General features: G+C 43.6%; 2 protein-coding genes across 3 annotated transcripts; one reads left to right on the forward strand and one right to left on the reverse strand.

Moving 5' to 3' along the window:
- Window positions 1-4: 4 nt before the first annotated feature.
- On the reverse strand, window positions 5-6,419 carry fsd2 (fibronectin type III and SPRY domain containing 2). Its single transcript, XM_026163994.1, has 13 exons — window positions 6,163-6,419; window positions 5,858-6,095; window positions 5,513-5,608; window positions 5,051-5,284; window positions 4,866-4,888; window positions 3,847-3,968; window positions 3,428-3,592; window positions 3,158-3,292; window positions 2,856-3,009; window positions 2,039-2,172; window positions 1,578-1,710; window positions 1,324-1,500; window positions 5-407 (listed from the first exon to the last, which is right to left on the reverse strand). The coding sequence occupies exons 2-13, from the start codon at window positions 6,038-6,040 to the stop codon at window positions 158-160; spliced, it is 1,806 nt and encodes a 601-aa protein (XP_026019779.1). The 5' UTR covers window positions 6,041-6,095; window positions 6,163-6,419; the 3' UTR covers window positions 5-157.
- A 273-nt stretch (window positions 6,420-6,692) lies between these two features.
- On the forward strand, window positions 6,693-21,776 carry whamm (WASP homolog associated with actin, golgi membranes and microtubules). Of its 2 annotated transcripts, XM_026163974.1 has the most exons (11): window positions 6,693-7,349; window positions 9,000-9,173; window positions 10,865-11,015; window positions 11,223-11,392; window positions 12,760-12,967; window positions 14,101-14,285; window positions 14,777-14,863; window positions 14,949-15,044; window positions 17,433-17,850; window positions 18,252-18,394; window positions 19,666-21,776. In XM_026163974.1, exons 1-11 carry the CDS (start codon window positions 6,774-6,776, stop codon window positions 19,819-19,821), a joined length of 2,364 nt encoding a protein of 787 aa, XP_026019759.1. In that variant the 5' UTR covers window positions 6,693-6,773; the 3' UTR covers window positions 19,822-21,776. The 2 variants fall into 2 exon arrangements, with proteins under 2 accessions (XP_026019759.1, XP_026019768.1); XM_026163983.1 differs by lacking the exon at window positions 19,666-21,776 and having other exon boundaries at window positions 18,015-18,319.
- The last annotated feature ends 1,284 nt before the right edge of the window (window positions 21,777-23,060 follow it).

The raw sequence follows: 23,060 nt of genomic DNA on the forward strand, positions 1-23,060 counted from the left end.
TGTGTTGTCTTTAGTGAGAAAGTTCAGTTTTTAATGGAGATTGGCGTTACAAACATTGGTTTTGTTCGATGTCACCGAGCTCTTTGGTAAGTATTAAAGTCGATAATTGTTTTGTCCTTGTTGCCTGGGTTTTTATTTCTTCTTGATACTTCTGATGTCAGATGAATGTGTATTCAGGAGCTTCTATGCTGTTGTGTACAGTAAGCGCTCCCGGGTTGTCCAGGCTAAAGCAGGGGTGGACGTAATTTTGGAAGTGACAGTGGAAGGTGTGCAGATGTTGTTCCAGATTTACGTTAAAGAAAGACAGAGTCCCTCTGTCGTAGTCGAGTGCCACTCCAATCCGTACGGGGTTCACAGTGATCCTCAAGTCAGGACTCCAGCCGTTGTGCAGAAACTCGTATTTATGCCTAACAAAGGGAGAAGCATTATTATTGAGTGTGTCAAAAAGCAATTTTATTCATACTGTTGATGATTTTCCCGCTCTGTCAGCCATTAGGAAAGCAGATGCTGAATAATGAGCCAACAGCAGGATTTCAAATGGCTGCAGCTTAAAGAAAATGAAAAATGTGCTTGTTAAATTGTGCGTAGGCAGAATCAACAAGAAGATGTCCACAATGGGAGCCATATTCAGGGCTCGTGTGATATGCTGCTGCGAATGACTCGCTAAATGTGATAATTCATCTGTCCTGCTTTGTTCCAAGAAGAGTTGCCATAGAAACTATTATAAAGTAACAGATATTTAGCTGTGGGCTTTTCTCCCTTCAATGGGCTTAGTTTCACACAGAACGGATGCATTTTTTTTTTTTTTTTTTTTTTTTGCTTAGGAAAGGGAAAATTTCTGAATGCTAAAAATAAAGTCTTGGCCCAGTTTCTGAGAACTGCAATAGTAGGCCCTCAGAGGATCCGCATGTTAATTCTGCTATCAGATTGGTGGAAAAGTCTGCATCTATTAGGTCTGTGGAGTCCTGTGAAAATGTCTGCTTCTTTTCAGGGAACAAGTATATTTAAGAAAAATGACTGAGCAGAAAACCAAAGCTACTACAGCACTTGTCTTGAAAACACGCAGACGCTGTTCAAACTGAGATGATTAAGATGAAATATATGGGGACTTTGTTACAGCAATCTGATACAAGTATTTTGCGGTTCAGCAGTTGTGCTTTTGTATATTTGCTAAACCGTTGTTCACAGGCATAGTTTACCTATAGGATCCCTGGTGTGCAGTTATTTTGGAGGAGTACTAATGTGTAAAGAGTACTGACAGGACATCACAGGGTGTTCAGCAGTGAAGCTGATGAAAGAACCCTGGCTGGTACTGACTGCTACCTGGATGGACTCAGGATGTGTCTCATACACCACGAGGTACTGTTGGCCCCAAGATACGAGTTCCTCTCTGTGTCCTCATAGGCAACTCCGATCCGGAACTCTGTCCCATCATCCACCTCAACTTCCCAGTAATGCCTTCCTCGCACTGGAATCAGATCCCCAAGGACAGCTACACATCTGTAAAGACACTGACATTTAAACATCTGCAAGTGTATAGAGTCATCTTTATAAGTCAAGGTTCCCATTATTCGCACCTGGTAAAGGTGTTGTCATCTAAGGCCATGGCACTTATGGGAAGTTCTTCATCTCCATAAAAGATTGTGAAGCCATCTTCAGAGATGGACAGGCAAGGATGGGCAGTGTCCTCCAGGAGATAGAAAAACGTACCTGCACAGGTAAATGGGTGTTTGATTGCAAAGACTGCCTGAATCCATGTATGTAGTAAGAAGGTATATTTATTTAAGCTACGGCTTAAACACAGGACATCAGATTGATTTATTCTAATCGTGCAACCTCTGTTTAAACAAGGCTAACAATAAATAAACTTATATGCTCTTTCTAAGCGAAAGGAGTCTCAAACATGATGGGGATGATCAACAAGTAGATGCTTAAAGTTACAAACAGACATAACTGTTCTGCTTTAAACGATAAGGTCCATACCGCCTATGAGTGAGCCAAAAACATAATGAAAACGCTGATCCCAATTGTTTCTCACCTGTCGTGGTGATAGAAATTGGTTCACTCCTGTCACTGGGCCCTCCGATGTTGACCGCTCTCACAGAGATGAGGTAACGTTGTCCTGGCTGCAGCTGGATCAGACACTGACAGGTGGGCACTGCTACAATAGACCTGGGGTTGTAATTGAGACATGAGGGTCACGCGTCTTCCTTTAAATATATAGTAAATGCAGAACACTGATCACTTTGTGAACTGTATTTTATTGTGTATGGTTACCAAAACATAAATCACTGAAAGATCACCTTGAAATTCTGGTGGTTAAACAGAAACTTATATTTGTATATACTCATAATTGAACATTTTCTTTAAGTCTAGCTTGAAAAAAAAAATCATAATAAAAAGAGAGTTTACTGCACAGATAAATGTTTAAAGTGTTCTCCAGAGCGACTGGATAAGAAATGAAAATGACCCCAAATGTGGGCACAGCATTCTAGCTGAGACCAACAGCACTGCAAGGGCTGAAGCTAAGAATAGATTTTCTAGGACAGAGTGCATCTTGATTCAGCAGCTCTATATCCATGGGACCTCAAAAAAACAAAACTTCCCAGGCAAGCACTAACACCAGCTTGTTTATTTTGAAGCAAAAGCCTTATCAAAGGAAAAAGCCAGTGGAGCCTAATATCACGGAGTACTGCGTCTTTGAAGCTCTGCGTTTCCAGCCAAGCGCTTCTATTTTTACCGAGCTATTTTAACTTTAACTCTAGGCGTGGCCTTTTCAAAGTGACAGATTTCAAGGAGAGGGCACGGTTAAATTTTGAGCTTGCCAAATCGGTCTCGTTAATAACACCTCTTACTCGGTAATGCTGCTCTCTGTGCCGTCTGCACCCATCTCCCTGAGCTCCACCGTGTAGGAGTCTACGGGGTTGGTGTTTCCTGACTCCCAGCGGATCAGAGCAGCCTCTGGACAGCTACTGCACTCCCTCTGCTTAATCACTGGAGGTGATGGCACTAGGGGAGAGAGGATTTAGACTTTTATTCCCACCAACACACCACTTTGGAGTGATTGCAAAGCTGAGGAAAGTGGCAGAACTATTATTATTTTAAACTGCCACAAGTTTAAGAACTCCTCACGTAGTTGGAGAGTGACATTTGTTACCCGTCATGTATAAGGCCTTCTCGCTGGCTGGGCTGATGCCTGTGGTATTGGTAGCCGTCACCCAGAGCTCGTACTGAGCATTGGGCAGCAAATCTGCAACAGTGCAGTGCGTCTCCTTCAACGTTACCTTGCTCACTTAAATAAAAAACAAAAAGATGAGCACACCTTTAGATCGCAATATTTTCAGGGAGATCAGTAGATACAAGTTGAGCAGCAGATGGTGACATTATCATGCAGTGCACATCTGCAGGGAGCGTCTCTGGTTTATACCCTGCGGTGTGAAGGTGCTGTCTGCTGGTGTATCCTCCAGCACCGGCCTGTAGTAAAGCTCGTAGTACTCCACTGTGTCATCAGAGAACAAGCTCCAGCACACGCGCAGGGATGTCTGAGTGGCAGAGTTGGGCATCTGGGGATTGATTACTGGGGCAGATGGAGCTGGGGGTTGTTTGATAGAGATTCACTGTAAATTCAGCACAGTTATCAAGAAGTCTTTTTAAAGTACAAAAATCTAAATGTTAAGACAGCTCTGTTCTGGTTGAAGCTCAACACTGACACCTCTGTGTGATTCCTATTATTAGGATTCTCATTTTCAGTGACGCAAGACACGGCGTGTTGCTAGATTTGCATTTTTCAAGTGACAGAGAAGGAGGCGGAAAGTGAACCAGAGGAGGCGATTTGTAGATTCAGACCTGGAACAACGTTGATCGAGTCCATCATGGTTTTGACATCCGACAGGTCAGCGAGCGGTGTGTTGAATTCAAGACATGTAGACAGCGTGAGGTCAACCTCGTCTTTGGCAAACTCCTCGATTCTAGTGTGGTACAGAACAAAAAAAAGCCCTGATTTTAAAAAACGTGCAGTGCGTTATCAGGCTAATGTTCAAAATTTGACCATAAAATAAATACTTTACGTGCTTTTCATCAAGCATGCAAGCATGTTTTGTACAGTGGATGGAGTTTGTTCAGCAGAGTTGTGTCTGTGGGTTGTGCCCATGAATGAATATGAATGATTGAAGTCTGAAGAAACAAGACATATTATCAGTTTAACAGCATTTGTCGCAAGTCAGCCAACACAACCATATTGAGATGCCGTCCCACAGCAGCGTGTGACCAAGCTGGTGACCAGCATGAGGAGGAGGTGCCAGGCTGTTGTGGCTGTGTGTGGATCTTCCACGTGCTACTCAGGGCCCTGTTTGTTAAATGAATTAATTGTTTCTTCAGACTTTAATCATCCAGTCCAATAAACTACACCAAACAAGAGTCAGTAGCAGAATAAGCTGACTGGTATTGGAAGAGGAAATTTGGCAAGTGTTTCACGGGCGCGACCCACATACTCAACTCTGCTGCTCAGCCCACAAATGCATTTTCCCTAATAAATGTGGCTACATTTAAGGGGAAATAAACAGGCTTTCCAACGTATAGGTCTATTGGCAGGAAGCAACCTTACAAAAATAAATAAATAAATAAAATAATTGACCAAATACAAATTTCTTTACTTTTTGTGCTAGGTTCAAGGTTCTTTTTTTGTTTTTATTTGCTAAGTTCAGTAAGTGGACCTTCAACTGGGATTTTAAAATATATCAAGTTAAATAAAACTAAAGTCTGAAACTAAAGGGAAGACAAATCTCACATGTTATTGATGCTCGATCTCTTAATATCACACCTGCAGTGTCACACTGTGCAGACTCACTGTGCAGCCTCATGCTTACCTTTTAATTGTGGGCATAACTGTCTGTCAATAAAATCCAAAGAAGTAATTTCAATAGCAAAATAAATAAATGAATAAATGCTAATCAATGCTTCATATCCACAATTGCATTAGCTGGCCATGTTTTATTTATTTATTTATTTTTGGGGCCATCTGCAAATATGATCCAGTGGAGTCATTTATCACCTTCAAAAGAAGCCTCTTGTCCTGGCTGCGGTAGACCTCCTGCGCTGTCTCGATGAGCTCCTTGGAGGCATCGAGTGCCTGACCACAGGCCAGCAGCTGACCGTACAGGGCTTCCAGCTTACTCTTCTTCTCCTCCTCCAACCTTGCCGCGCTCTCATCCTGTCGCTGAGACAGTGTCTGCAGCACGTCATTGTAGTGCTGCTCCAAGTGCTGCTCTTGACGGCCAAAATTCTCCTGTACGTGCAATAATATGAGAGAGTTAGAGTGTAACACATTTGTTTTACAGGAAAGAACAAATTAAAAAAACAACAATTTGATGTAATAAAATGGGCTTGTGATGACTTTATTACTGTCTATGAGTAAAAAAAAAAAGGAAAAAAGCATCTCTGCATATTCATATGATAATAAAACAGTAACGTTATGTCAAAACAAAGGAGATCAGACTAGACGTTTGAGTAGTACCTCCACTGTAAGGAAGATCTCTTCCAGATGACCAGCAAAGCTCTCCATCTCTGCAACCTTCTCTTGCAGCTGATCGCGAATCAAGATGATCTCCCCCTGAAAGCAGTCATAACGCAAGCTTGAGCTCTTTTCACATTTAATTCAAACCTGCAACACAGACTACAATGAGGGGTAACAGTTAAGAGTTTATGTTGCTGTTTACTATGAGTGTATCTTAATCAGATGTTTCCCCTCACTCAGCTATTTATTTTACTCTTCTGTATTGTGTTGGCATTCTCTCAGAGAAGTGATTAAATGCAATGAGACGACTGTGGCTGAACATAGGTAGTTAGTTAGTGTCCTCACCTCAGTTTCTCCCTCCTTAAAAGCATCCTCCTCACCATCACTTCCATCTTCTGCTGCAGTGGGAGATGGAGGTGAGCCTACATTGTAGGTCTCCATAGCAGTAGACTCTCTGCTTAACTCCTGGAGCTCGGCTTCCTCTGCAATTACACCCAGCCTGCCTCCTCTGATCTCATACAAGTCCATGATGACAAGGACTCAGGCGAGGACTGAGGCTTAAGTATCTGTTAGTGTCCTGAAACTGCATCGGAGGAGAATTTAACAAAGCAGAACTGCTATAGTGAGCAAGCAGCTGATAACAAATTTACCTGAAAATTTAAGGGAGCCGTTTGGTTCTTAGACAGCCTTTTCAGGCCAGCAGCAGTATCCGGCAGGACAGCAGTGACAGAAATAGATGGGACTGTGTTTGCTCACATTTCACAGGCATGCCAAACATCTACACAGGAAGTTCGTTATTAATGAAATAGATTCATTAAACGTGGTCGAAAGTCTGCAGAGGTCTGAGATATGCTGACATTGTAAAGGAACAACAACTAAAAGTTAAATGCTTTAATTTTTAGGATTTGGAAATCCCCGAACATGTGATTTAAAGGTCAAAGTTAAAGGCAGTACCAGAGGCTTATGGTGCATTCAAGGTTCCGCGTAAACTTTAGTTTAAGACATATCAAACGCATTGGATTAGACATTTCTGTAATGGGACCCGCCTGCTCTTAGTGACCCAGTCTAGGTTTTTCGTGGTTACCATTCTTTGTCAAAACAGCGTATTCTTTAAAAGGTAGATATCTGTGTTAGTAAAACCGTTAGCTCATATTGACCGATAACTTCCGGGGCTGGTGAAGGCAACTGACGTCACACAAATGGCGGACGTTGTAAACAGAGCCAGCAGCTTCTCGGCCAGGGTGAAATATCTCTTTTTAAGATGAACAGCATAGAGTGTGAGCGGCTAGACAGTCTGGAGGGGTGGGTGGCCGTTAAAAGCAACATATTTGAGGAAGATGAGGCCTTTAAACTGGGCTTCATCGTACAGTGGAACGTTATCGAGTGTAAGTTCGCCGTCACCTGCCATAACCGGACGTTACAGCGGCAGAAGCGCAAATCCGAGCCTGCCGCCGACGACCCTCAGATGAGCTGGGCAGGACTCTTCTCCGTCAGCGATCTGAAGCACGTCCACCAGCAGTTCACCTGCGTGGCCGACGTCCTGGGAGGCTGCTTCCCGGATTTGACGGAGTTTGAAGAGGGCAACATTTGGGACTTGCTCTTCCTGAATAGGAGATCAGGTCCAGACAATGACGAGGAGAAGGACTATGACACCCCGTGTAGGAAACTCGAGAAGTATTTCAGCACCGCTATTGACCTCTGCGGACGGAAGATCGTTCTCGACACCTTGTTCGCACAGGATGACCGAGATGTCGAGGAGTACTTTGAGAATTTACAGGAGTTCAAAAAGAAAAGCTTGCAGGAGGAGATGTCAAGGGCCAAGGGTCACCTGAGACAGGTGAGGCGTAGAGGTGGGCGGATCGATCTACTATCGATACCAACGCGATAGGACTGAGACTGTTTTTGTTCCCTAAGTGCAGTATGCCCACTGGATTTTGTTAAATAAATGTGCACATTTACATTCCAGGTCTCCAGAAAATCAGTTTCCAAACACCTTGTGTTAATTAATTAATTAATTAATTAATGTGGAAAGTAAAAATCACAGTGATTTAGTGGTCATTAAAATGTGTTCAGAATGTGTAAATTAATGATGAATCAATCAGTAATCATGGTAAACTGTTCTCCCCTTTGTAATCTACATTTTATAGGGCAAAAGTATTGGCATCGGTATCAGCAACACTGGCCCTGTATCTGTTTGGTGCCCCATCTATGATAGAAGTCTTACAACACCTTAGAAACATGAGTCCCTGAAGTCTGAAGTCTGAGAAAGACTGCATGCTCTCTAATCCCAAGAAGTTTAAAGGTCTAGTCTGCCATATTAGCACCTCTAAGTGGTGGTGTGAGCCTAAATCAGGTCTACCATGACACAGCAAACCACAGCTGCTGTTCCAGCCAAGGCTCTAGATGTTGCAACACCACCAGCACTAGTCTTTGTTTGCTGCTTCAACCTGCAATCTGACCCTTTAGCTCTGTTTAGTTTGTTTCACATGCAAATGGAAGTAAAAGCAGTCAAATGACAGCCAATAGACCAATGAAGCATTTGAAGAGCATAATACGTCAGCTTGACATCAAAACAGAAATCTAGTTCCATTCGAGATCCACTGGAGATCGCTGGAATGCATGCCTCCAAGCTTATCATGTCCTTTTATCAAAATAATGTGGTCTGAGTTATGGTAGCTGAGTTTTTACATGCCCACACTGTACCTGTTTCCACAGACATCATGATGTAGCTCGCTGAGCTGAAAATGTGCTTGTTGTGCTGGTTTGTTTCCTTACACAGATGTAAGGTTCTGATCAAGAATTGGTCACAGAAACAACGAGCAAGTGGACCTGTAAGAAAAACTGTTGATGGCACCGCTACGAGTAGAATAAATGTATCAGAATCTGTACTCGGTGCCGGTATTATGTCTACATAAACCACTGTTACGGTTCTGCTGTAAATGATACCTTTATGACATCTTATCCAGCTTTTGCTTATGCTGTCTCAGATGCAGGTTTGTGGTGCTGCGTTGATTGTTTTTAATGGCTAAAGCAAACATTGTTCCCATTGTATGCTGGAAGATGTCAGGGCATAGATAACACTTGATTTTCCAACTATTTACATATTTTGAAGCCAAGCGATTTAACATTTTCTTAACCAAGATCTCACTCTCCAAAAAAAAAAAGTCTCAGTTCCAAATATTTCATCACTCTCACATAAAATGTTTTTTAATACCTGAATTTGTTTGACTTCAGCGGTCAACACCGCAGAACCAGGTCCAAGAATCCCCGTGGTGTTCAACCACTAACCTCATCTTGAAGTGTCTTCACAAGTCTACCTTCAGCCCACCCAAGTTGTATTCTGAAAGGCCTAGTTATCGACTCTTGTGTTAGCTGGCACGGGTTGGATTGGTTCATTCTGAGTATGAAAAGTCATACAGAGCAAAACTAAGCTGTGTGCTCAGGGTAAACCCAGATCATGGTGTTTAAGTTTTTTTTGTCTCCACAGCTGCTACAAAGTCACAGCGGTGCTGACAGGATGGTCATGCTGCTCAGCATCTACGAGGAAGAAGACGAGGCCTACCAGGACCTGGCGACTGTCGCCACGACTTTCTTCCAGTACCTGCTTCAGCCTTTCAGGGACATGAGAGAGCTGGCCTGCCTTTACAAGATGGACATCCTTGTAAATACACACGTTGTCAGAATGTTTTACACGATTATATGCAGGGGATGTACTTAGTGTTAATATCAGAAATTTAAGATTTTGATGAAAATAAAAAAAGGGAGGATTTTACAATACTGTGCAAAAGTCTTGAGCCACCCCCTCATTTCTTTATATTTTGCTAGGAAAATGTGAAATATTGCAGTGATTTATCAAAACATATAAACATAGCTAAAATATACAGTATGTGAGGCAAAAACAGAGATTGACTTTTAAGCTTGTTAGAATTGTACAAAGTTTCTTCAACACAGCCTGAACAATCTCGTAATTTCTTTAAGTAGTCTTCAGGAATAATTCTCCAGGCTTCTTTAAGGACATTCAAAACTTTTCTTTGGATGTTTGCTGCCTTTTGTTCTGTTGTCTGTCAAGCTGATCCCGCACTGCTTCAGTAAAGTTGAGGTCCAGGCTCTGGGGAGGCCAGTCTGTGACTGATGGTGTTTTATTATGTGTTTCTCTATCCAGGTATACTTTTACTGCACTCACAGTTTGTTTGGGATCATTGTTATGATGAGAAATGAAGGCGTTGCCAATTAGGTGCTTTCTTGATAACATGGACCAAAATGTGATGGTACTTTTCTGTGTTCATAATTCCAGCAGTTTTGACAACGCCCCTGAATGAAACGTAGCCCCAAACCACGATGGAGCCTCCACTGTGTTTTATAGATGGCTGTAAACACTCACTGACAGTGATTTGAACCAAAAATGTCAAATTTGGGTTCATCACTCCATAAGATCTGTTGTCAGTGATTTGTCAGTCTAGTTCTTATGTAGTTTGGCACACCTCAGCCTTTTCTCCCTGTTTCCCTTCCTTAAGAATCGCTTCTTAACTTCGTTGACCAGTAGACGGATCAACTAAAACATCACAAGGATCTCTCAGATCCTGTGTCAGGACTTTGCTGGATGTATTCCTGTTTCTTAAAGACATGACTTCCACATGCTGTTTACCTGCTGTAGACAGATTTTAGACCTGCCACTTCTTCTTTTGTCCTCCACTTACCCAGTCTTTTTAAGGACACACTGTACATGATGCTGAGCTGCTGCTAAGTCTTCAGCTAATAGCACAGTGAATAAAATGTTTTTTTTACTAAGTTGTCTCTTCTGTGTAAACACTGGTCCATGCTTCAGTAATTCATGCGGCATTGTTAGGTGTCTTCTCTAAGTCTGACTCCTTGGAAGCACATAAAGAAATGAGAGTTGGCTCAAGACTTTTGCACAGCACTGACCGATACGTCCTTTAGTGATCACATAAAGGTCTCTTTCACTCTTAACTGGTTCATTCGTTATTGCTGAGCCACACACAGCACTCATGAATAGACTGACCTGTTGCATCACTATGTCCAGTGTGGTTCTCAAACTCTGTGATGTAGGTTAAAGAACATTATTTTTTAAAGGGAATTTTTAGCCTTTATTTTGATAGGACAGTAAAGAGTATCAGGAAATTGGGGAGAAAGCAAGGGGAATGACATGTAAAAAGTGAGCGTGGTGTAGGGAAAATATTTATGTCCACTTAGAGGGAAAAGAGAGGTCAGAATTTGTTTTTACACTCATCCAAATATGAATAAAGCTCCCATGAATGCACAGTTAATACATACTTCTTACGGACAGGTAAGCCCTTGAGTAAAGACCGTTTTGCTTGCTGTGGTTGTCTGCAGAAGTCTTTGGAGTTTGAGGAACTGGGTCCTAAGAGAATTGCAGCTCTGGAAAAAGAGGCGGAGGAGTGGAGAAAAAAAGCAGAGGATGCAGTCGCCTCGATTCAGGACATCACTGTCACCTACTTTGCACAGACTTCAAAGGCTCTGGCTGGTATAAGTTGCTGTGTTTATATCTGCGTGGATGTTTCGGTTAATTATGAAATGTGTAAATGATCAAAACCTCCAAAAAGATTGTTTTCAGAGGAAATGGTTTTAAAAGAAAAGCCTCCATGATTACGCTATGGGATTCATTTCACACTTGTAAGGAAAAAATTATAACCGTTATATATATATGACAGCTCCTTGTGCACATTTCCAGGTATGGTGAAACAGATGGAGGAGGATAAGTGTCGTTTTGGACCCGCTGCCTGGGCGTCAGCGGCTCCCAGGCTGGAAAAACTCCGTTTCCTATTGGCCAAAGAAACCCTGCAGCACATGAGAGCCACCGAGATGTGCCTCAGCCGCAAGAAAGACAGCATCAAGGAGAGGGTGCGTGTCCATTTTATCTTTCGTTCTTTCTTTTTTTCCATTAGTATCAGCTGCTTTTCCAGTGGTTCTGTAATGACTCAGCACATTCGGTAACATCTTACTAGAGTGTGGTGCAGTTGTAAGACTTTCATTATCATTCATGTCTTTATTTCCGTGCCAAGGCCAACGCTGCTTTTGTAGTGGTTGTAAGTCAGTAGAGATGTGACACGGTGCCTACTCGCTCTCATGTATCATTCACTCGGTACTCCAGTCTGATGTGAGTCTGTGGCTGCTCTGTTCCTTTTGATCTATTTATAAAGCTTCTCTGAAAACATAGAGAATCCCCTCAATACACCCCCATCCCGATCACAAAAAACCCCCTCCACGCATGAATAAGTGAGTGTGTCTGGGTGCATATATGCATACTCAAAATATGCCAGCTACACACAAATGTGTGACTGCACCAGGAGGATGTTTCTCATGTCAGGATCACGGCATTTTTCGGGATGGTATGGCACCGGATCACTTGCTGCTTCACGGGGGTCATGCTGTGCGTTTGAGCTCTTGAAAAGAGCAAGGAGAACAACCGCAACACCTTTACCTTCACACGGCTGCATTCCCATCCCATTAAGCTTTTTAAATAATAAAAAAAAAAAGTCAGGTTTGAGGACGCTGGTGTCATCCGTCACTGTGAAATCAACCCGAGCCTTTACATCTGCAGCTGTGTGCGAGTGTTCATAACGAGATCAGCGAGCTACACCTACGCAAACTCTTGCGCTGGTGGCAACACAGCTCGGTGACTCTTTAGAGCGTGCCAGTATGCCTGCGGGTATCCCAGATGTTTGCGTGAGTGTACCGCTTCAGTCTCTGTGGCAGCTGTGTCATATTCCAGCAGTGTGTGTATTTGTGTTCGACATAATTAAGAGCATTTTAAGGCTGTATTTTGAATGCTTTGAATGCAAAAGCTCATGCATGGCACATGCTGCAGGTAGCTGCTGGTTTCAGCTCATTTCATCACAGCATGAAAGCTTGCAGAGATTAAACTGTCTTCAGACAGGCAGTTCATCACAAATGCTTAATTTTTTATGTCAGATTTATCTTGTGTGTGTGTGTGTGTGTGTGTGTGTGTGTGTGTGTGTGTGTGTGTGTGTGTGTGTGTGTGTGTGTGTGTGTGTGTGTGTTTGCCAGTAGCGTGGCTGAAAGCAAAGCCTATTTTGATCATAATGTTCAAGGACAGGTAGCGAGCTGTCAAAAAGTAGCACTTGCCTCACAAAGTATTCACTGTATATATACAAACGACTGTTTTTTGTTTTTTTTTCTCCCCACAAACGACCGCTATGATCCTTTCAGCGGGGCTGATGTAACATTTTTCTGTCGTTGCCTTGCAGCTGGAGAACCTCTCCGTGAGAGCCCAAGGCCAGAGGGCCGATTTAAGGTCTGCGTTTGAGGACGGCCAGAAGCAGGACACTGTGGACCAGCTGGAACTGCAGTTCTACGAAACCCAGCTAGAACTCTACGACGCCAAGTTTGAAATCCTGAAAAATGAAGAGCAGCTCCTGGTGGCTCAGATAGACACCCTGAGACGACAGATTAAAGGTATCCTCACATTTACATAGCTGTGCTGTACAGCAGATTTATTTTGGGTATATATACACGTGTTTTGCAAAAGTCTTGAGCCTCCACGGTGACAGAGTTTCTTGTTTTTGAAGCAGTCTTGAGCAACCAGGCTTTCTGAAGGTCTTCCTTCTAGGACCTGGCGTCCACATATGTGGACATCACATTTTGAGTTGTCTAGACCAAAATACTGAATTTTGCTCTACAAGGGCCTGATATCCACTTACGAGGGCATTATACTGCCACTGTACTATCGAAATTTTAAACAAATATATTCATATTAGGATAGAATTTTTCCAATATTCTAAACGCATCTTACGATATATCCCAACACTACAATTCCCACAGCGCTGATTCAGCACCCTTCAGACTCTGTGTCAGTTATGATTAAAATGACACATTACACAATGCCCCCCTCCCCGCTGCATTATAATGTGTTGGATTGTCAGGCAGTGTGTTGTGGAAAAGAGGTGCCTTCTGGGAAATGCTGTATTTTGTTCGTGTAAATGTTTCTCTAATTGTTCCTCGCGGGAGGGGGCATGTTTGCTTCCAAGGTGTTTGCGTGTGCATCTTGCTGTCTGTGTCTGTGGTGACTTTGGCTGTGGGCATATTTACCTTTACAGCTCTCAGGTGTAGTTTCCTAGCTAAGAAACAGCAGCGCGCCCTCTGTCATTTGTTATTCGTGAACATAAAGTTGGAGGACTGAGGAAGATATGATGTTCTGTAAATAAGGAGAAAGCTACTGCAATGCAAATACTGCAATTAGTGCAGTTGCCAAGGAGACCCAGAACGTTTCATAAGCAGCTGAGGAGATGCTTTTATAATTTAGCAGTAATTTTACCAACGTTAAGCCGCTTACTCTTAATCAGATGTAAGTTTGCTACCTAAACAGGAAGTAAACAGATTTCTTAACTTCACGTAAGCTGCATAACTACAGTTGGCACAAAAGTAACCTTGGCACTACCTGTGACAACTACCTGTGCTGCTCGTGAGCAGTGGGCATGACACTGGTTATTTAGGTTGTCTGATGGGATGCGACAGCTGACGTACAGCTGGAGAGGATGCCATATAAACAGAAGACATGTAGGAGTGACTGGGCTGCGTTTGTGTTTCAGAGCTGAAGGAGGAGGTGGTGTACTACGATGTGTGCGAGGATCCGGAGGAGTTGCAGAGCATGGTCCACACAGGTATTCATCAACCAGACCCTCCAGCTGTCAGTCAGCTCAAAAGACGCCTACAGACCCTGGAAACCAAGAGGGGCAACATCTGTGCCCGCCGAGCTTACCTGCGTAACAAAAAGGTGTGTGCGAGTGCTGCTGACATGAAATCATTTCATATTCTGTGGTCCTTTCAAGCGTTTTGGGGGTTTTTTGTCCAAGGAAAAATGTATCGATCCTTCAAAGGCACATCTCCGCCTGCCTCGTGTGCCAAATGCTGGGTTTTTAAAATGTTTTTACTACATTGGTTTATTTTTAGCTGACATAGTAATTGAAGCACTTGGCATGTTTTCCTCTTTTGTTGGCTGCTTGCTTATTTGATTTTAAAAAAAGTATTACTCAGAGCAAAAAAAATGGCAAAGGCAGCCTGGTTAAAGACTCTCGATGGGAGGGAATGCAGTTAAAAAAATAGGGGCATTGGAAAATTACAAATAACGGCCTCCAAATAAAATCCGGATGTGTTGCAGTTGCATTTTCTCAAAGTTTTTTAACCGTTTGCTCAGACAGTCGCTAATTTCTGACAGACTAAAATGTATTTTCGAGCGATTAAGTGATATGTTTTGTCTCTCTTTAGGATCAGTGCACAGATGCACATGAGCAGAAGCACCTGGTGGAAAAACAGAGCTCCATAGTCTTCAACCAGCATCACCAGGTCCACCTCGTAAGTCAGCCAGGTTGTTGGAGCCGCAAATGAAAGCCGCTGTTTCTCTCCTGTGCCTCTCAGTGTCTCCCTCTGTTGTCTGCAGAAACGAGAGAAGAAGAAGGAGGAGGAGCAGAGGAGGAAAGAGTGGGTGGACAAGGAGCGGGAGAAAACTCTGAGCCGATTACGATCCTTCAGAGAGGTCAGGCGCTCTCACTCGTTCTGCTCTGCCTTCGCCTGCAGCTCTCTCCGAGTTAATAAAACCCGGGGGGACGCTGCATCGTACCCTCTTAATGTAATAGTTCACCTCAAAAATAAAAGCTCAGTTATTAGCCACTCGACCCCTCGCGTCGGAGGAAGTCCTGATGACGGCGTGCTGTGGCTGTGGACGGGCTTGTTAGTAATGAGCTGTCTTACACCAGAGCTTCAAACTGTGCGTGGACGACTGCTCTTTGTTGGCTTCTAACTTCAGTGACCCAGTGATATTTTCAGTGTGACAGTCAGACTCTGTTTTAACTTTAAATATAAATATAACTAATGACATTTCTATCAGCTTCTCCTTTACAGTGTGCTGACTGCTAAAAAAGACTTAGACGCTACCTTAAACTAGCATGCTAGCGATGCCATTGTCAACACCTAATCAAGAATGCCATTAGTATTCAGCTGAAGCAACCTCAGTGCTGCTAGAATAGCTACGAGCCCAGGAAGAGAGCCCTGCATCAGTAATAATGACTGGGTAATGATGATGACTACATCATTTGGCGGCACAGTGGTGCAGTGGCTGGCATTGCGTCGCCTCACAGCGAGAAAAAGGCCGAGCGGGCGATTAAGGATTCAAACCTCCTGGGGTTATCCGTCTTCCTCCAGCAGTCCAAAGACATGCATGTTAGATTAACTGATGATTCTAAATCGGTAGATGCAGCGCTCATGTGCACAGGATGAATATGTATGAAAAAGAAGATGGGGGCTTGTAGTTTAAAGCACTTTGAGTGGTCAGAAACTACTAGAAATCATTCCATTGATTCATGTGACTGAATGAATGGTCCTGCTTTAAAACAAAACACTGGCCTGCATTTGTATAGCGCTTTTCTAGTCCATAGGACCCCAAAGCGCTTTACACTACATTCAGTCATTCACCCATTCACACACACATTCACACACTGGTGATGGCAAGCTACATTGTAGCCACAGCTGCCCTGGGGCGCACTGACAGAGGCGAGGCTGCCGGACACAGGCGCCACCAGGCCCTCTGACCACCACCAGTAGGCAAACATGTGGTTAGTATCTTGCCCAAGGATATTTGGCATGCAGCCAGGAGGCAGCCTGGGATCGAACCACCGACCTTCTGATTAGTGGCTGACCTGCTCTGCCACCTGAGCTACAGCCACCCCACATTAACGCTCTCTTGGTATTGTTTTAATGCCTCCATAGTGTAGTGGTTAACAAATGTGCATGGTTAGCAAAAGGTTGCTGGCTCAATTCCAGGTGGAGACTCACATCCCATTTGTGGTTGTGTCAGGGCGTCATGGCAACCAGATGTAACAATGATGTTGGATCTCGGTGGTCAAAGGTCACTACGAAACAAGTTTTTGGCCCCAGGAAATTCTCTCTCTGCAACACACGCAGAAAGTCCAACACTGTGATGTCGTTCCACCTGCACACAAATACACCCACAAGATTTCAGACGGCTGATTCTTGTGTTTAAAATCACTCCCTTGTGTCCTCTTGTTCATGAGGGTCTACATGCTCTGCTCACTGTTGACAGTACATCTGTATATTCCATAGTGAGCAGGAAAATCAAACCAATTATTATGTATTTCAGTCGAAATTGGTCCTTTTTAAGCCAGAACTGAGAAGCCTTTGTGGTGAGACTATTTTGTTTAAACCAGGGGTGTCATCATAAGGCCCGAGGGCCAGAATCGTCCTGCCAAAGACTGTAATGTGGCCCATTGGACAGCTTTGGAAAATATGAAGGAGAACTAACTAATAAACTAATAAAGACCTCCACTATAGCCATTTATACAGACTCTAAGGCAAATAAGAAATAGATGAATGTATCTGCTAAGAAAATCTGTAAAAAAAAAAAAAGACATTCAATTAACAAAAAATGTTCTGTTTTCTAATCACAGGACAGTTTGCACTAACAGATGTTTTCATTGAATTTTACACATTTATTTCTCATATTTTTATCCCATTATATATCATTTAAGCCTATGGAGTCATGCTGCCAGTTTTCTTTCATTTATTTACAGTAGTATTTCTTAATTATGTAGAAAAACTGACGCACCCCCGAAATTACACTTAGTTTTCTTATACATGAGAAATGAAATGTGTAGTTTAACCTTACATTGACAGAAAGTGGAGGTCCAGCCTACTTAGGATCAAAGTATGTGGCCAACATTATAAAACAAGTTTGACATCCCTGATTTAAACGATCAGCTTTTACGTCCGTGCTTAACTGTGCGGGGCTTTGATGCACATCTGCCGCCACTTTTTAAAATCTCATGTAGATGCCTGTTTAAAACAAAACATTAATGCATGAGCTTCAGCTGATGGTTTTTTTTTTTCTTCTTCTTTTTTTTTTTCCCAGAAGCGACCGGGCCAGTACATCCTGAAAGCGCCCCAGTCCAGGCCTTCGCCGTCTTCTCCAGAAAGCCTGTGCCCCTCGCAGCCGATGTCCATCATCAGCCTCAGCCCTGCTCCCTCTTCTCAAGGACCCCCTCCCTCCATCCGACCCGCACCAAGGCGCAAGAAACCAGCCAAAAAGCAGCAGCTGAAAGACATGCCTGTCCAAATCTACGCTGCGCCACCTCCTCCAACGGCCATCCCCCCCCCCCCAACAGCCCCACCCCCTCCTCCTCCTCCTCCACCACCACCACCACCACCACCGCCACTGTCACTGCTGCCTCCCCCCCGAGTGTCGCCCTCATCAGAGGATGCCCCGATGCCTCTGAGTGAAAAAGACGGCCCTCCATTTCCAGCCAAGAACACGCTCAAACAAAATATAGGTGAGGGTGAAATACGTGCAGTATCATTCAGATCTTCATGTCCAACAAAACCAACGAAGAATAAAAGAATGGAGCAGGATACGTGATTTTTGTTTGGCTGCTGGGAAGGTTGTGTGTGTGTCTGCACATAGTGTTCTGTCCTAAATTCTTAACTTCTCTCACAGGGCCAGAGGAGGCATTTTACCTGCAGTAGTGGTCCTGGTTATATACGCTGTCTGCTCCAAGGAGACTCTAACGTCCAGCAGAGCTTCTTTTTCATAAGATCATGTGAAACGGAGCACACTCAACAAAACTGTTTCAATAATGTTTCTTACAGCGAGCTAAGAACCAGCTCATCAGCAGTGTAGCTTCTTCCCCTACACTTTAACAGTGTTTCTCCTTTAACTTTGGTATTTTTGTAGGAACCATGGACGAAGTGTTGGCTTCGCTACAGCGTGGACAGATTAAGCTTCGAAAGGTCCCCGCGGCCAGCACGCCGAGCCCCACTGGGGACGCAAGGAGCAGTCTGATGTCTGCCATCCGACAGGGAGTCACCCTGAAGAAGGTGAGATGTTGATACGTTGATCGGCTAGCTTACTGCAGAACGATTGCATCACCGCATGTGTCACTTGGTAAAAATGTGATGACAGTTGGTTATTCACCTGTGGGGAAAAAAAGCCAGTGTGGCTCAGTTTGTGTCAACCCCCCCCCCCCAAAAAAAACCTTCCAAATATCAAATATCAGTCTTTACTAAAGAATTAATCTGCATGTGAAAATGCTACCTAACAAATGCACAATTTATTTGTGTTTGTGTAATATGCGATCATCGGTGTTTAGGTAAATGTGACACGAGTTTCATTTTCACTAAGGACCACCGGTATTTTTGCTATGAGCCGTTTGCTGTGGACGTGGATCACATAAATTAAACCTCGTTTGTTCTCAGTGTACAATATTTCTTTTTACTGACCGACTATTAATGGTGAAGAACACATTCGTGAGGTAGTTAAGCTATAGGAGCTGTCACAAAAAGCCGTTCACGTCCTAATTTTTGATAGGAGACATGCTGTATGGGAACTTTGAGTGCACTCTTGTGCACAACAAACAGCTCCCCCGTGTGGATTCTTTTTTAGCGCAGCAAAGGAGTGAATTATTGAACAGTGCTAGTAAATTTAAAATTGGGTATTTTGCTTCTAATTTTAAACAAATGGTCGATGAAGCTGTTCACAGGTTGTGCGTGTAAATTCCTTTTTTATTTTATGAGAATGCAGACGTCTCCTTTATAAGCCCAGAAAGTTGATTTTGTGGATGATGTTAGCCAAGTGACCTCTTCAGCGCTTCACCCACTGCAAACAGAATCAACTTTCACAAGTATACATGCAACATACTTTAGGCTCTTCCCTTATTTCCCGAGGAGCCACCACAGCGGATGGAGCCACATATTTGATTTGGCACAGATTTTAGACCACACGCCCTTCCTGATGCAATCCTTCCATTTATCCAGGCTTGGGTCCAGCACAGGGAGTACACTCGCTTGTGACCCCCTGAGGCTGGATCTGTGTCTCCTTCTGGTCTCGACCCAGGGATCTTTCACATATTAGACAAATGTGCTAAACTGCTGCACCGTGGAGCCACAGTTATGCATACGTAAAAACCTATGCTATAACAGACTAGAATACATTTAGCTGTTCTAGTTCCAGGGTCGGGTGTTATCCCAACGGGGTCATTGCTATGTAGCTCTCTACTATAATGTTATTAGCTACTTTTTTGGTACTGATTACAGATTTCACAGCAGGCGCTAACTTAAAATGTGAACTGTATTTCTTTGCCGTTGCGTAGGTGGTTCCTGCACGAGCAGAAGTCCCGAGCGGCGGAGACAACGAGCTGGAGCGCAGCATCAAGGCCGCCATGATGAGGATGAAGAAGGTGGCGGCTGATTCGGATGAGGACGACAGAGGGGACGAAGAGGGACGCAGTGCAGACTGGGATAGCTGAGAATGCGTGCGCACTCACGCCGATGAAGCTGCCGTCTTATGTTAGCTCCTCTCAGTCTTCCTCACAGTTATGAGCTTCAGCTCATTGTTGCCAATTTCCATCGGAAAACAAGAAGAAAAAAAAAAAGCTGCTTGTTTGACAAGAACAGGATTACGCCTCCTCAGACTTAAACGTTGCAGTTTGTTGAAGTTGTTGCACATTTAATCCCTTTTGTGTGTGTGTGTGTATGTGTGTGTGCTTTTGTTTTGTAGCCCTGAAACGCTGTAATACATCCAACACTGCAACTAACTAGCGAGCGGCAGAATCAGGACTTACTCTCCTCTAAAACACTTTCCAATTTTCAGAAATCCCAGTGAGAGCGAATGAGCCGCTTTGTTTTTAACGCTCCTCTAATTATTGAATTTCTCCCAAATCTGTGCCCGAAGGCCTTTTGTGACAGTGTCACACAGCAGGGGGGGAGTGGGGTGGGAGCTTGTGCTGCGGGCGGTGAAGACAACACTACGCAAATTGTCGTTTCGCTCGCACCACTCGGTCTGATCTCATCATTTTGAATGTAATTAAATTTGAACAATTGTTTATTTAACCTAACCCCAGTAAGGCTACAGCCACGTGAAGGCAGCGCTGTTAATCATTCAAAGCCTGCGTGTCTGAAGTCTTTGTCGCTGTTTGCGTTGCAGGCCGTTTCACGCTGCCCGCAATTTTCCCCTTCTCATGTCAGAATTTTGGGACCGCTTTAGGATTAATCAAAGGGCACTTTCGAAGTGAAATACACAAAGACAAATTGAGAATATTAGGCTTTAATTTAAGTAATGGATTAAAAAAAAAAACATCGCAAATCGCTGTGTGATCTAAAGAAAAGGAAAACGGGGGAAAGGTTCCTGTTGTTTAAGGCAAATTGACCTTTCAACCTGTGACAGCACATTGCTTTGTTTTGGGGTGTTTTCCCTCCTCAATCTTTACAAGTGTTCCTTACCTGAACCTGTCAAACAGTTAAACTGTGTGATAGCAGCATTAAATGCTTTACAGGATGAATTCAATTTTAGTTTTATGAGTTAATGATGTTCGAGGCCAACACCTGCATTGCTGTGTTTTAATAATAAACTAGGAGGCATCAGGTCGTCATCAAACGTTGGCGTTCCTTTTTCCCTCCACTTTCATTCAAATACATTCATCTGAGCTCTTTGCCACTTGCTTTGCTCACGCTGGTCCCCGATCTCCAAAGTCTTACCTGTGCCCAGGCCCTCATTCTTTAAACAAAGTCACATCAGACCTGCACCGGTGAACCCCTGGCGAGTGGGCTTTGGTGGATGAAGCCCACAGTGATGAGTCACGAAGTAATGTCCATCCTGGCAGCGCTCGCTCTCACACATCGGTCTCCTGCAGTGACAGCTCAGACATCCCCAGCCAGCTGCGATTGAGTTTATTCAGCTCTGCGTACTTAAGAGAAGCCACCGTTTTTGCGGGGCTGCTGTCAGTCTGTGTGCAATCTGTTTGCAACATCCACGCGATTCAGGTGGAGACGGGTCACGCACCTCGGGGTGGGAGGGAAGGCGCACACGGGGGTATTTAGACGAACACCTCCATCCAGTATAAACAGAAATTTCAGCAGCCTGTTACTATGGCAACAAGAAGTGTCAGCGGTAGTGGCCTGCAGTGCCATATCGCTCTCTTGCTCGCTCTCTCGCTCACATGTACAGAGCAGCATAGTCTCTTGATGTTTCACCAACTCGCCCACTTGTCACCAGTCACACAATGAGAGCTGAGAGTCAGACAGCGATGACAGCAGAGAGAACGAGAGGCCGTTTTTGCTCTACCAGAATCGATTGGGAGCGAGGCTGAAAGTTGAGGAGCAGAAGTACAATTTTTTTTTCAAATTGGTATTTAAGCCCTAATTGTGTGTAATGAGATCCAGAGTTGAAACTTTAAAGCAGTGCTGACATTTAGCAGATCATTATCAGTATGTGTGTCAGATATATGGTCAAAATGGCGACCTGCTGGTGGCGCCAAACAAAAAGACTTAAGGGTGACTTAGGTGAGAAGGGTTCATCCTAAGGTGGGCATGAATATCTACCCAGATTTCCTGCTTTCATGGCGGTCCATTGTGTAGTTTGTTACTCTGGCTGACAGTGTTCAGGTGTTCAGTAAGGCTGCAAACAGTCTGGGAACCTATCTGCTGACCTCAAGGACATTCATGTGTATTCATGTGACATTAATTAAAAAATAAATTGTTCATAAAATTAGTAAAATAGTAAAAAATGTTCACCACACCATTTTTTTGTTTAACTTAATATACATTTGCTGACCACTTTGTTGGGTACACCTGTTCAACTTCTCATTATTACAAATACTGTATCTAATTGGCCAGTCGCATGGTAGCAGCTCAAAGCCTTTAGACATCCAGACATGACCAGGTCGGCCTGGTGAAGTTCACCCTGAGCCTCAGAATGAAGAAGAAAGTGACTTTGAAAGTAGCACTCTTGTACGGCCATCTCTCGGGTTTACAGAGGATGGTGTTAAAAAAAGACAAAGTGCTGAAATCATGAGCGACAGTTCTCTTGGCAAAAATGCCTCAGCAGCTGAAGACCACACCAGGCGCAACAACTACCAGCTGAGAACAGAAACGGAGGCTACAGTTCACACAGGGTCACTAAAACTTGACGACAGGAAATTAGAAAAATGTTGCTTGTTCCGATGAGTCTCGATTTCTGCAGCAAAATTCTCATGGAGTCCGAATTTAACAAACGTGGAAAAAGAGATTCACCTTGCCTCCTATCAGTGGGTCAAGGTAGTGGTGTAAATCCCTCAGTACCAGATGAATATTGTGTACCCATCTTCTGATGGCTACTTCTAGCAAGATAATGTGCCATATCAATAAGCGCAAATCATCTCAAACTGTTTTTTTGAACAAAATGAGTTTACTGTGCCCGAATGGCCTCCACAGTCACCAGATTTTGCTCCAGCAGAGCACCGTTGGGATGTTGTGGAACATCATGGATGTGCAGCCGGCAAATCTGTGTGATGGTGTCAACTCAATATGCAGCAAAATATCTGAGGACTGTTTCCAGTACCTTGTTGAATCGGTTCCATGAAGAATGAAGTCAGTTTTGAAGGTCCAACCTGGTAACGTGTCTGTTACGGTGTTTCCACAGCTGTCTGAACTTTACTAAACTCTGAACCAAAAACAATTCTAAAAATGAGGAGTCTCCATATCGGAGTCTCTCATTTAAATAATGTCATTG

The sequence above is a fragment of the Astatotilapia calliptera genome, chromosome 1 (assembly GCF_900246225.1).
Source record: "Astatotilapia calliptera chromosome 1, fAstCal1.2, whole genome shotgun sequence".
NCBI classification, from domain to species: Eukaryota; Metazoa; Chordata; class Actinopteri; order Cichliformes; family Cichlidae; genus Astatotilapia; species Astatotilapia calliptera.

Excerpts from the sequence above, each read along its gene's own strand:
- fsd2 (XM_026163994.1), bottom strand. The coding sequence starts at position 6,040 with ATGGACTTGTATGAGATCAGAGGAGGCAGGCTGGGTGTAATTGCAGAG. Across the intron at positions 5,285-5,512 it reads AGATCTTCCTTACAGTGGAG|GAGAATTTTGGCCGTCAAGA; the intron begins GTACTACTCAAA and ends TTGCACGTACAG. Across the intron at positions 408-1,323 it reads CACATCCTGAGTCCATCCAG|GCATAAATACGAGTTTCTGC; the intron begins GTAGCAGTCAGT and ends TCCCTTTGTTAG.
- whamm (XM_026163974.1), top strand. The coding sequence starts at position 6,774 with ATGAACAGCATAGAGTGTGAGCGGCTAGACAGTCTGGAGGGGTGGGTG. Across the intron at positions 12,968-14,100 it reads CCTGAGACGACAGATTAAAG|AGCTGAAGGAGGAGGTGGTG; the intron begins GTATCCTCACAT and ends TTTGTGTTTCAG. Across the intron at positions 15,045-17,432 it reads GATTACGATCCTTCAGAGAG|AAGCGACCGGGCCAGTACAT; the intron begins GTCAGGCGCTCT and ends TTTTTTTCCCAG.